General features: G+C 35.7%; 1 protein-coding gene across 2 annotated transcripts in view; it reads right to left on the bottom strand.

Moving 5' to 3' along the window:
- LOC150104578 (ATP-dependent RNA helicase DDX55) overlaps positions 1–14,245 on the bottom strand; it is a 370,346-nt gene that overhangs the window by 137,454 nt on the left and 218,647 nt on the right. For both annotated transcript variants that reach the window (XM_090395791.1, XM_090395793.1), the window contains exon 11: positions 1,447–1,561. In XM_090395791.1, coding sequence (XP_090251917.1) covers positions 1,447–1,561 — 115 coding nt within the window. The remainder of the gene's footprint in view (positions 1–1,446; positions 1,562–14,245) is intronic.

Here is a 14,245-nt window from a genome sequence, read left to right as displayed (position 1 = left end):
ACAAAGATAATGTGATCAAGGCAAAAGAAAGGTTAATAATCTAAAAAGCTAGTCAATAGGTACATGGTCACTACTTGTTACTAATATGATTATATATATACACAGAATACCAACAATTAATGACTTCAAAACAGAAAAAAATAAAATAAATAATAAGTCTTATTGTAATTTCAAAGTATGTGCCAAGTCAGGAAATACTTTAAAAGCCCAAGCTACAATTCAGGGCTTACTTTCTTCTCACCCTTTGCTATCTTATTTTCACATTAACCTTAACATGATTAATCTGTTCCCACTAAAGCACTGAAGAAGACGAAAGAGAACTACAAAAAAAACATTAAAACTGTCAAATGAGGAAGGGAAGAGATTTGAACTTGTTATGAACTTGGAAAAACAAAGATAATGGTATCTGGTAAGAAGAACATGAGTCAAGATGAAAGTAGATGGAACTGATATAGAAAATATAGAAAATGTAGACCAATTCACATATTTGGGAAGTAAAATGACATATGACTTGGACTGTAAAAAAGAAATAGAGATCAGGATTGCAAAGGGAAGAACAAATCTGAAGACCATGGATAACATCTGGAAAAGTAAAGCGATCAGCCTGCAAACAAAATTAAGAGTACTAGAAACATGCGTCTTTAGCAGTGTACTATATGGATCTAAAATGTGATAAATAAGGTACTAAATAAGGAAGGAAAAATCGAGAAAAATAATTTTCACATGTGAAAGAACTTGTTACAGGAAGATTCTAAGAATAGGATGGATACAGAAAATCACAAATGAAGAGCTCTATCGGAAGATACAACCAAAGGAGAATTTAATGCAGAAAATTATACAATGGAAGCTGTAATTATTTGGACATATCTGCAGAATGAGCGAGGATCAGAAGATAAAGACATTCATGTTTGGTATTATGGATGTGTAAACAGAAGAGGTAGACCATACAGAGAATAGATAGATGACATAAAGGACTGGTATGGAATGGGTGTACAGAAACTGCGACACTGTGCACTGGACAAAGAAAGGTGGAAGAAGATAGTGAAGGAGGCATCGGACACACACGGGCAGTAAGCCCATGGTTCATGATGATGACTAAAGCAAGCAATATTACAGGAATATACGTTAACTATAATACACTATCAAAATTTCATATGCTAAGTTCTACAGGAACAACACAATGTAAATGCATCAAAAAATAAAATAAAATAAATAAATAAATAAATAAACTCCTTTAGTTTTCTGTAATGAGAGATATTCAGATCTATTTAACCACATATTAATATTGACTGTGTTGGAAGTTTAGCAATGTCAAACAGTGACCAGATAATTGGATCTATATTATATCCCAAAATTCTTAATAAAATAAAAAAGTACCTAGTAGACTATGTATGACTACAGTGATAAGCAGTGCACTAGTTCATTTAAAAAAAAAAAAAAACTTACTTTTTGGTTCAAGCAGAGGAAATTAACATAGGCCTCTTCACTAGGAAGTAAAAAAATTAAAGCATTTCCAGTATTGCCTATACGAGCAGTGCGACCACAACGATGAACAAAAGCACTTCAAACAAATGAGAAAAATTTAAACTTTTCAATAATTCATGAATTAATTAAAACTTATGATATAAAAATTAATAGTTTCTTATTGTTAAAGGTAAGAAACCATAAATGAAATTCTGAAAGCTCAAAATATCAATATAAAAAATCTCAGGTATACAAAGAATTAGATTTAAATAACAACTACAAGGATCATTTCTTTTTTCAAAAGTTTCCCATCATTTTGAACATTGTTTACATCTTGAAAATGATTTCAAAGTCTTTAATATTTAAAAAAATTAAACACAGAGACTAGAAATTGTTGGTGTATGACACCAACACTGTCACTAATTTCTTGAATGTTTTCCCTAAGTTCATTATTAATGTTTATTCATACATGGGGTGTATTTGCATGTGTCTGCAATATACTTATGCTATCCCTATACCACATAAAAAATATTAAACAAAAAAAAAATTAAGTCAGTTTCCCAGCTCAAGTTTTGTTTAAGATTTTTGTTCATTAGCAAATTTGAACAGTAAGGAAAATGATGATGGCATGTATTACTCTTTTTTTTTTTTTTTTTTTTATTATATAAACACAACACATGATGACAGATCATAAAACCTGTAGCACAACAGTTCATTATAGGTTAAGAAAATTGTAGTCAGACATACAAAAATATTTCGGGAAAATTTGGAGAAAAGAGCAAAGCTAATAATAATGGCAAATGTTTGTTGGATTTCTGCTCAGGACATGGACTGGTTATTACTAACACCATGTTCCAACATAAAAATGTGCACAAATTCACATGGAGAGAAGAGGCAAGGAATAAGAAAAGTCTCATTGACTATATTATTGTTGATAGTGATGTTTTCTCTCTGGTGCAGGACACTAGAGCGTACAGAGCATTTGAAATTGGAAGTGATCACCATTTAGTCTTAAACAGGATAAAACTGAATTTCATATTGAAAAGAAGAACATGTAAGAAAGTTTTAAAATGAATAAAAGTTGAGCAGCACTCAGATGTGAACTGTAGACTAAATATACAAATATTATTCAAGAAAAAATGAAAGAGTTTGAGAACAGGAATCAAACCTTGGAGATTCCGTGGCAAGCCTTGAAGAAAGCCCTGATTGATTCAGCTAGAGAGGCATGTGGTGAAGTTGTCTGCAAGGATAGAAAAATCAGAACTCCCTGGTGGACACAGGAAGTTAAAGAGGCAGTGAAGGAAAAGAAGAAAGCATATCAAAAGTTCCTGGCAAATAAGTCAGGTTGTGCTCTTAGAGAATACAGAGACAAATGTAAGAAAGCTAAACACTGTGTAAAACTAGCTATACAAAAGTCATGGGAGGACTTTGGCAAGAATATAGAAAATAAATATCAAGAAGGTGGCAAACTATTCTGGAGGCTGTTGAAGAAGCTTAAGAATGGAGGAAAGAGTCCATTGTAAAAGGAATTAGAGATGATAAAGGTGATATAAAAACTGGAGAAAAAGATATCCTTCAAGTATGGAGTAATTACTTCAAAAAATTGCTAAATGAAACTAGCAGTGATGACAGCACAGTGATAAAAAAAACACTGACCAGGCATGCAATCACAAATACATATCCATACTTGAAGTAGAAAAAGCCATCAAAAGTCTGAAATGTGGAAAGGCAGCTGGAGTAGATGATATTAGACCAGAAATGCTCAAGTATGGAGGTATAAAAGTTTTACAGTCGCTGCACTTCATAGTTCAGAAGGCCTGAACAGAAGGACGAATTCCAGAAGATTGGAGTAGAGCGCTCATAGTACCTATATAAAAAGGGAAATAAAACTGATTGTGAGAATTACAGAGGAATTTCTCTACTCAGTGTTCCTGGTAAGATTGATGCCAGTATACCTGAGAAAAGGTTGAGAAGGATTGTGGAAGAGAAGCTTGATGAGGAACAAGCTGGATTCAGGCCAAATAGAGGCTGTGAGGATCAGATATTCACTTAACGACAAATAGTTGAGAAGTCATGGGAGTATAATAAAGTTCTGCATTTAAGTTTTGTAGATCTGGAAAAAGCATATGACAAAGTGCCAAGAGAGAAGCTATTCAAAACGCTACAGTTGTATGGTGTCATTTGATCATTATATCAAGCAATACTTATTCTTTATTTGAGTTGTAAGTCAGCAGTTAGAATTGAAGGAAGTACAGGGAGATGGTTTAATGTTAAATCTGGTGTCAGATAAGGATGTACATTATCCCCTCTGTTATTCATTATCTATATGGATTATATTATGAAGGAAAGTGGTATTAAACATGATATCAAAATTGGAGATGTTAATGTCAGCTCCTTGCTTTATGCAGATGATGTTATACTTCTAAATAAATCTGCTACAAGTCTGCAAGATTCCCTGACTAAATTGAATAACTGATGTGATAGACATGGTATGAAGGTCAGCAATAACAAGACAAAGATAATGAAAATAGGCAGAAGCATTGAAAATATCAGCTGCATTGTGAATGGAGAACCTATAGAACAAGTAAAACATTTCATCCACTTAGGCACGATTTTTAGCAAAGATGGTAAATTAAATATAGAAAAAGAAATAAACAACAGAATCAACAAAGCTGGTATAGTATGAAGTCAACTGAATAAATTTATGTGGAATAAGAGAAAAATTAGTCAAAAAACTAAATTAGCTGTATACAGTGTTCAAACCAATTTTAACTTATGGATCTGAGAGCTGGGTCATAAGTAAAACACTTGACCAAAGACTAGAGATTGCAGATATGAGATCCTGAGAAAGATTAGGGGCATGAACAGATGGCATCAATGGCAATATCATATTAAAAACGAGGATATTAGGAAAGAACTTGACATTGTTAGTATCCAGGAATGTGTTAGCAGAGCTAATCTCAGGTGGTATGATCACTTAAACAGAATGGGAGAGGACAGATTAGCAAAACAAGTGTTCTCTGCCAGGTTGGCAGGGAAAAGACCCAGAGGAGGACCAAGATATAGCTTTGATTATATATAGAAACCTGTGGAGAATTCATGACTAAATTTAATACACGTGAGCCACAGTAGTAGGTTTTTTATTACATAAATATTTCGTCCAAGGTATCATAGGACATCATCAGTACAGTATGGCAATACTAGGAATCACAAAAGAAAGGGCGAGTACGTACAATGGAATCCAAATCGCGTGCAGTGGCGTGTTGCGGCCTGAACTTAAATTAAATTGCATTAAATTACTTCAATTAAATTGCATTAAATTACTTAAATTAAATTAAAATTAATTATAGTTAAGTTATTATTTTACACAATTTTGTATGACAATTTCCCATACTTTAGGGATGGCAAGAACATCATTGCGGTTTAGATTTGGTCTGTGGAGTAGGGCTTCAGCACTTTCTTTATATAAGCGTTCATATTTATATGAAGATCTGTGCAGAGGTTTTGTCTTTTTCCAATGGATCTTGTGGTTTGGGTTTTGAACTCCTTGTTGAGCGAGGCCTGATTTTTGCAGTTTGATGAGGCGGATGTGGTCTTGATGTTCCGAAATGCATTTAAAAACTGATCTGCCTGTCTGTCCAAAATAAGAGAGTTTGCAGGAGCATGTTACCCTCACCTAAAGACAGACTTTCAAGTTTTGGATCTGGTTGATGGGTTTGTAGGTGGCAGCAAGATTGTATTTCCTCATAATTTTCGAGAGCCGTTTGGAGATGCCTTTGATATAAGGTATGGAAATCCTATGGGGTTGTTCTTGTCTAGGTTGAAATGTGGAAAAATTGCTGATGATTTTTTGAGTTGTTTTGAGATTGTAACCATTTAGAGTGGCTGTATTTTTGATTATTTCCAATTCTTGTTTTAGAGAATCCTCAGAGGAGCATAATCTGTGTGCTCTGGTTACCAATGATTTAGCGATGCCAAATTTTTGAGAGGGATGGATGAGCTGAAGTATTGTGAATGTAGCAGCCTGAAAATGTCGGTTTGCGATAGACAGAGGTGGAGATGGAACAGTCTTCTTTTCTTTGGATGTGTAAATCCAGAAAGGGGATGTCTTGTGGGGATTTTCTTTCTAATGTAAATCTGATGTGAGGATGAAGAAGGTTGATTTTTTTCTAAAAACTGAAGTAACTCTTGTACGGAATGACTCCAGACTGCGAAGATATCATCGACATATCAAAGCCAGAGTTTTGGTTTGGGTTTGAATGAGAGGATTTTTTCTTCTAGATGTTCTATAAACAGATCTGCCAAGTTGGGTGACAAGGGAGACCCATTGCTGTTCCCTCCTCTTGCTTGTAGATTTTTTCTTTCCATGTGAAGTAACCAGAAGTGATGACAAATTTGAAAAGTTCAACAATGTCCGATGGAAATTTTTGATTTAATAGGTCTACAGTTTCTTTATGGGGGATATTGGTGAAGAGAGAGAGACAATGTCAAAGCTAATTAGCATGTCTGTTGTCAGCAGTTGAATGTCTTTTATTTTGGTGTGAAAAACCTGTGGAGTTTTTTTATTGAAGAGGTTCAATGGCCTATGTGGGGATGGAGAAGGTTTGATAAAAACTTTGATAACTTGTAAGTCGGGCTGCTAACTGAATCAATGACAGGTCTGAGTGGGACATTGTTTTTGTGAAGCTTGGGTAAATCGTATATTCTCGGAGGTCTAGCGTGGTATGATTTGAGTTTTTTTTGAAGTTTCTTCATCTAACGATGTTGTTTCATCGAGTAGCTTGTTCAGTTTCATCAGCTTTTTTTTGTGGGGTCATAGTCCAGTTTTGCATATAACTGTAATTAATTTTAATTTAATTTAAGTAATTTAATTCAATTTAATTTAATTTAAGTTCAGGACTCAATGCGCCACTGCACACAATTTGGATTCCATTGTACGTACGCACCCTTTCTTTTGTCATTCCTAGTACTGCCATACTGTACTGATGATGATCTAAGATACCTAGGACGAAATATTTACGTAATAAAAAGCCTACTACTGTGGTTCACGTGTGTTAAATTTAGTCAAGATGTAGGTGGACTGATATGGTTAAAAGTGCCTTAGAAGATAGAAATATAAGATATGACAATGTTGTAGCTTTGACAGCTAACAGATTGATTTGGCAGAAAATTGTAGATAGGAAGTTAGTGATGATGTAAATTTTTCATGTAGTACTATCATATCCTGTACACCCCCCCCCTTGAGGGAAAATGTCAGGAATTTGATGAAGAAGAAAGAAGGAATCTGTTTTGTGAACAGCTGGAGGTCCTGACCTTGGGGAAAATAGTATAAGGAAAGTTATTCAAAGAACAGACATAAACAGAATGACAAAGGAGGATGAAAAGCTGTTTAATAAGTCTGAAGTTGAAATGTATGCAAATGTTATATAACTAGAGTAATTCGATAACAGTGCACATGAAAATACTAGATAAGGTTTAAGAGAAAGTGATTAGGGTAAATCTGTGGGAGAGGAGATCATTTATTTTGATGATGTTTTATATATATATATAAATTAATGACTTCCACATGTCATGAACTATATAATACTTTGGTTTTTATTAATGTGATTGTGAGCAAATTTTCTCAGAAGACTGCTTCAACATTCTGTTAAAAATATTCTCTTCTAAGTAAGGCATGGAAGATGTGTGCCAATATACTGTGTGTGATGTTCTGAGAGGCTGTGTGCTCTGAGTCCACTTCATTCTTCTCCCTTATTTTCACTGCCACCTGTCTTAATTTTTACAGATTTCAAAACTTCTCCCAGTTGGACTCATAAACACCATTCTGAACAAACAAGGAATAGTGTATATCTCAATGTGTTCATAGTCCGCGCAGTTAGCCTAGTGGCTTTGCGCTTCGCAACCATATGCCTGGGAAAGGAGTGTCCTGGGTTCAATTCCCGTCACTGACGTGAGGAGCTTAAGGATCTTCCTCAGCCATAGCCAAGTTAGCCATTCATGGGCATGGACAGCAAGATTCCTCCCCCCTCAATTTATCTGGGGTTTTTCATCCAGCAAGCAGGCAAACCGGCCCCATAAACATAACACAGATCTACAGCCATAAATATACTTAACCCCCAATGAGGAGGCTCAACTCGCCCCAATAGGGACGGGGGAGAAAAGGGAGGAAACTCCATAGAAATAAATAAATAAATGTGTTCATACAAGGTTTCCTATTATTACTGGTTTGAAAACTGTTCTGATATTGATGGATTTTAAAAAAGAAAATTAAAATGAAAGGTCTCACTTTGAAACAAATTTATCTTTCTGAAAAACTGAAGAGAAAATTATATAATAACTAATCTTCTGAAAATCTAAGAAAACATACACTCTGCAAAGTAAGGAGGATTTATAAAATGCATGTTTTTCTCTGATGCAGATCAGTTCAGATTTGTACTCCATAGAATGAAAAGCAAAGAATTGATAGTAGTAGCAGGAACGAATGATTTGAAAGGAGACAAAATGGCTATTAGAGAGGATTTGAATGAATTACTTGAGGTAGCAAAAGAGAAGAGGGAGAGGGTTAGGATGGCGAGTCTGCTGCCACAGTATGACAATGAAGAGTATAGGAGGGCCAAAATTGATAATGACTATATGCGGGGATTATGCAGAGGAGTGTTGTGGAATTTTTGGATGTGTGGAGCGAGTTCAATTGGTGAAAGGATTTATATAAGAGGGATGGTTTACATTTGAAAGGATTTGGTGTACGGACACTTGAAAAGGTGTTGTTGAATGAAGTGGATGTGCAGAATCAGGGAAACTAGAGTTACTGGGGGGGGGTAGATATGCAGACTTTAGGAAGACAGTAGAGTGTATGAATGTGTGTGATATGCCTGAGCAAGTACGAATGACAACAAATCAGAATGGGATAGTTAGTATAAGGCATCAAAATAGGGATGGGACAAATGGGCTTCTGCAATCCATGCACACTAATGCCAGAAGTATTAGGAACAAGAAAGAAGAATTTTTGGCCTTGGTTAGCACTTCCAGGCTACAGGTATTAGCGAAACATGGCTGACAGAAGATGATATAGCTAGTGGGATTGAATGTGAGGGATATTGTGTGTTCAGGAGTGACAGGGAGAATAAAATGGGGGGGGGGGGGGGAGAGTGTTATTGATAATAGCTGATGAGCTGCAGCATAGAGAAAAGAGCACATCTGAGGCTATTTGGTGTGTGATTGAGACTAGCAGAACAAAATATACAGTTAGGTGCTTCTATATGCAAGGTGATGGAATAGATGGTGAAGATAGTATGCATAAGCAAATAGCAAAAATGAGTGGAAGGAGGGTAATTATTATGGGAGATTTCAACTATGGTAACATTGATTGGAAGGAGGAGAGAACACATGGGAGTTATCCCTTAATAACCGTATAAAATTCAATTTTATGCGGTTATTAAGGGATAACTATCTGCGACAGCATGTAATGGAAAATACTAGGGGTCAGAGAGTGCTTGACCTAGTAATTACATCTCAGAATTTGGCATAACGAATATGACTACGTTGCCACCAACTGATGAAAGTGATCATATGGTCTTGACTTGAGAGGTGGCTAAAGGTGTGGAATTTACAATTAAGATAGGGTACATGTGGAATTATCGGGCTGGTAAGTATGACAAGCTTAGGAGTTTGATTGGTTCAGTGCCATGGCATGTAAAACTGCAAGGGAGGCGGTTAAGAAGTGTTTGCAGGAAGCAATGGCTGACTGTATACCTAGAGTCCGAATAATAAATCAAGTAGGGGTTAAATGGATGAATAACACCATTAAGCTTGAGCTGCAAAAAAAGAAACAACTGTGGAGAGAATTTAAGGAGAAAGGTGACTGGCAGGCACATGAACAGTATAAAGCGCAGGCCAGAAGGGTAACGAGTGTTATAAGAAAAGCAAAAGCGGATTATAAAAGAACATTAGCCATGCAGGCTAAAGAGAATCCCAAACAGTTTTTTCGATATGTTGTGAGTAAAAGAAATAATGTATATGGCAGAATGATTTTAAAGAATGCCGATGGTAGGGAGGTAACTGAATCAGTTGATATAGTGGAATTACTGAGCGAGCACTTTGCAAGAGTATATGATCCAGGTGGTGACATTGCAGGAATGAATGAACCAATAGCTTCTATGGGAATTGTGGTGAATGAAGTGGAGGTGAATAGTCTATTACAAAACCTCAATGTCAATACATCTGTGGATTGGATGGTATACCAGCTCGTGTCGTATGTGAAGCAGCTAAAGAATTATCAGTGCCCTTGACCATTTTGTTTAATTTGAGTCTCGGGTCTGGGTTAGTCCCGAAGGAGTAGAAAGAGGGGAAAATAGTTTCGTTGAATAAAGGAGGTTCCAAGACTGCTGTTGTAAATTACCGACCGATAAGCATGATGATATCAGGAATCGTTGTCAAGGTCTTGGAGAAAGTAGTCAAGGGAAAAATACAGGAATGGATTGATGAAAATGAGATACTGTATGGGGGACAGCATGGCTTTGTGAAGGGTAGATCATGTCTCAGTAACTTGCTCAAGTTTTATAACACAGTGACGGCTGAACTGGATAAGGGTAATGGGTTTACAGTGATACTGCTGGACCTGGCTAAGGCATTTGACAGGATACCAGATGGAATTCTAATCTGTAAACTGCAACATATGGGAATGGATATAATTGTTGGTGAGATGGATAGGTGGGTGGTTGATGGAGAGATATCAGAGAGTAGTTTATTCAGGAACAGAGTCCAAAAGACGGCCTGTGACTAGTGGTGTGCCGCAGGGTTCTGTTCTTGGACCACTGCTGTTTAATTTGTTCATTAACGATATAGGAAAGGATCTGAGAGGAATGGTTCATTTGTTTGCTGATGATGCTAAGTTGGGTAGTGCAATAGTGAATGCTTAAGATGTCAAAATTTTGCAGGATGATTTGGATAATTTGGAGGACTGCGCTAAGGAGAATGGATTTCAATTTAATGTGACAAAATGTAAGGTTATGCATTTTGGGGTGAAAAGATTAGCAGCAGTATATCACATTGGTGGAACCATACTCCAGGAAATTGACAAGGCCAGGGATTTGGGAGTGTTGGTGGTTAGGGAGTTGAAGTTTAGGGGGACCATTGCAAAAGTGGCTAAATCAGCTCATCAAATCACTTGGTTGCTGAAAAATACTTTAACAAGCAGAGACAAACAAGTTATTGTTCCTCTGTATCGAGCCTTGATAAGACCCCATCTATACCACTGTGCCCAGATATGGGCCAGGGTTTCATCTGGATGGGAAGGAGATGGAGAGGATCCAGAGACGAGTGACCAAGATGATAGCAGGTCTATGGAATGAACCTTATGAGAACAGGTTGAAGATTTGTGGGTTGCAAAAATCAGTTGATAGGAAAAGGAGTGATATGATTGAGACATTCAAATTACTGAAAGGTTTCTATAAGATTAATTCAGAAGATATTTTTGAGAAAAGGACTGCTGGTGGGAGGACTAGGGACCATACATGGAAGATGAGCAAGAGTGTGGTTAGCAAGGGTGTTAGAGCTAGGTTTTTTACTTGGAGAGTGGTGAATGAGTGGAATAAGCTGACAGAGTCTGTTGTGGGTGCCATGACTGTGAATGAGTTCAAGGCGGGGTATGATAGATACTGTGTGAATGTCGAATAATTGTTCTTGATATGATATTAGGCCTCTTCGATGAGTCTATCGAATCCTTGGAGTTGCCCATGATAATCATAATAATAATAACATTACCTACATAACATTCTGGTAACTTCAATATTCCCAAGCATAGAGAACACTATCAACTGTATGCATTCCAAGGTTTCAAAAGTAGAAAAGACTGTAAATATAGTATAGTACACAAAAATACCAGTTTTCTTACTTCTAATCAGTTTGTATTAAATTTTTCAAACTATAATCTTACTGAAATATAGGCTTTAATTCTAAGCAAAAGAACTGGTTACACCATTACTCCAGAATACATCAACCAATGCAGTTTTCCGAATGTATTCTGGAGCATTGAAAAAGCCACTAAGTGTCTATCATACAAGCATTAAACACAATATTATTTGATGCTGCCTTTTCAGAAAAAAGTTGTCTACCTAAAATAACACTACTGCATTATAGAGGAGAATTTGAAGCAGTTTGTATGACAATTATAATATTATCATACTTAAATTGGACAAAAGAAATTCCAGTCATCTTAAAGGGTGTCAATTATGACACCATGATCGCATCTATGTTATCACTCTTCCCAGAAATGGACCATGATTCCATTTAGCTGTCACAAAGAAACCAATGTTCTAATCTCTAATACAGTTGTAATTACAGATCTTAAAAAAACAACTTATGATGTCCAATCACGCCCAGACTGTATGGAGTGCCTAAAGTATACAAAGCAAACATTTCCCCCATCTGTTCTATGATCATAAAAGCTCTCCTAGATATCTTCTTTCAAAACACGTATAAACTGCTCAAGCCTAACATTGAACATTCCAATTGCTTCTCAAAAAATTCATTGCATTTTGCAGAGAAACTTTCATACGAATTACTCCATCTGATATATTAGCTAGCTTAGAGAGTTTTGTTGTTCACAGATGTTTCTGTGGAAGAATCAGTTGACATCCTTGCAAGCTTATTTCTGGGAACATTACAACTCTTTTCCATCATTGTCTTCAATTCCCATTCTTCACTTAGAAAGGAAGATTGTACTGCCAAAAATAGCAGTGGGAACCTCTGTCATTCCCTTTGCAAACTTATATATGCAAAAGTTTAAGGGAGGAGTTACAGCTTGAATTATTCTAGAACAACATATCGTGAAGATATATCGATGATGGGCATCTTACAAGAAAGTATATCTAGAAAGATCTTGAAGATTTTGTATACAAGTCCTGAATAGTTGCATCCAAAAAAAAAAACAAATTCACACTAGAAATTCATAGTAAATTACCATTCTTAGGTATCCTAGTAAACAAAAACAATGCTGGAAGAGTAACATTGAAGATTTGAATATACTGAAGAACGATGAAATTTAACGAATTAAGAACTTCAAATCCTATTTCATCATTTCCAAAATGGCTATTCTAAGAAGTTACTGAAGAAAATGCTACTTCTCTAAACTATGTTGTGTTAATCCAGGAATTAATTACAAAGACATCACCAATACATCAAGAAAAACAGCTGTAGCACAGCCATTAAACCAATCATCACCTTAATAGTTTTCCTACATTTCCCTAAAGACAACATTCCATTCTACAAACACCATTGGGGTATACAAGATTCCTTGTTCCTACAGAAAGGTATCATTATCATCAGCCATTGTCAATCCACTGCCAGATGAAGGCCTTTCCAAGATTACTCCAAAACTGTCTGACCAAGGTGCTCCTTTCCCATGTCACTCTTGCAAATCTGATGATATCATTAATCCACTGTGATTTAAGTCGGCGGTGTGGTCATTTTTCCTCTCATGTAATCCAATCCAGTACTTCTTTTGACTATTGTTGATCTCGTCTTCAAGCAATATGCCCAGCCCATTGCCACTTCAGATGTTTCACTCTTCCTATGATGTCAGAGACTTTGGTTTGGTTTTTTATCTAGGTATTCCTTTTGTAATCCAGTCTTGTGATACCAAGCATACTTCTTCCATATTAAATTGTGTAAATTTCCGAATTTCCTTTGCATTTAGTGTCCATGTTTCACAGCCATATGTCAATATAGGAAGAATACGTTGTTTAAAAACTTTTCTCTTCAGGCATAATGGTAGTTGGCTTTTGAACACTGAATGTAATTTTCCAAATGCTTTCCACCCAAGCATCGTGCGTCTTTTAATTTCGTCCATGATATTTTGTTCCATTGCTATCTGTTGTCCTAAGTATATGTAATAGTCTACCTGTTTAATTTACTCAGCAGATTATTGAAACGTGTAACAGAAAGGTATATATGGATGAAACTGGGAGAAATTTTTGAAATCTGTAAAAAAAAAGGTGACATTGAAAATATGAGAGAAGAAAGAAGAGGTCATGATGCACATAGATATATATATATATATAAAATAAAAATAAATAAAAAAAAACATATATGATACAACAAACAATATAATTCATGGAAAGACTGATCATTCACTAACATTTTCAACATGTGGATGCCTGTTCATATACAGAGTAAAAATCTAAACAGGTAACTGCTAACATTAGTAAGTATAGTTATAGTTTAGTTGTAATTATGGCTAAACCAACTATGAATTTATAAGACCAGTGTATTGTGTATATGTGTTTTCTGGCTGGTTTCCTTATTTTGCAGTATAAATAACCCTGCCACCTCCTTACAAAATAGGCTAATTCAACTTTGGCTGAAAATCCAAAAAAAGTTTCTTTTTCAGTATATTATGTATATTATTTCTGGGAAAACTCCCATGTTACTCCTCTTAATAAACTATTATAATTACGGCTATTTTGCCTGCTTCAGTTTAGGAGTGCCCGTTTAAATGTCATTGGCTATTTACTCACGGATTCTTAGGGCATTGTAGATGTAAATTTACCAAAAAGTATATGTAGCATAAGGAAGATAAATTTACACATACCTTTTTCTGGGTGTTGAGGCTTTTCTTCTTTCTGCGATGTCCAAAAACTACTGAGTGTGTGGAGGGGGGGTAGGCAATTTGGGAGAATTAAAGTAGAAAAACCCGTGTTTTTTTCCAGTAATATATATATAAACATATATATTATATTACTATATTATATAGGGTGGGGGAAAAGGTGAAAGGGTTGATTTT

The sequence above is a fragment of the Typopeltis vanoorti genome, chromosome 7, assembly GCF_054136105.1.
Source record: "Typopeltis vanoorti isolate ZY-2024b chromosome 7, IOZ_Tvanoo_1.0, whole genome shotgun sequence".
Lineage (NCBI taxonomy): Eukaryota > Metazoa > Arthropoda > Arachnida > Uropygi > Thelyphonidae > Typopeltis > Typopeltis vanoorti.
This window is presented reverse-complemented; position numbering and strand designations above follow the sequence as displayed.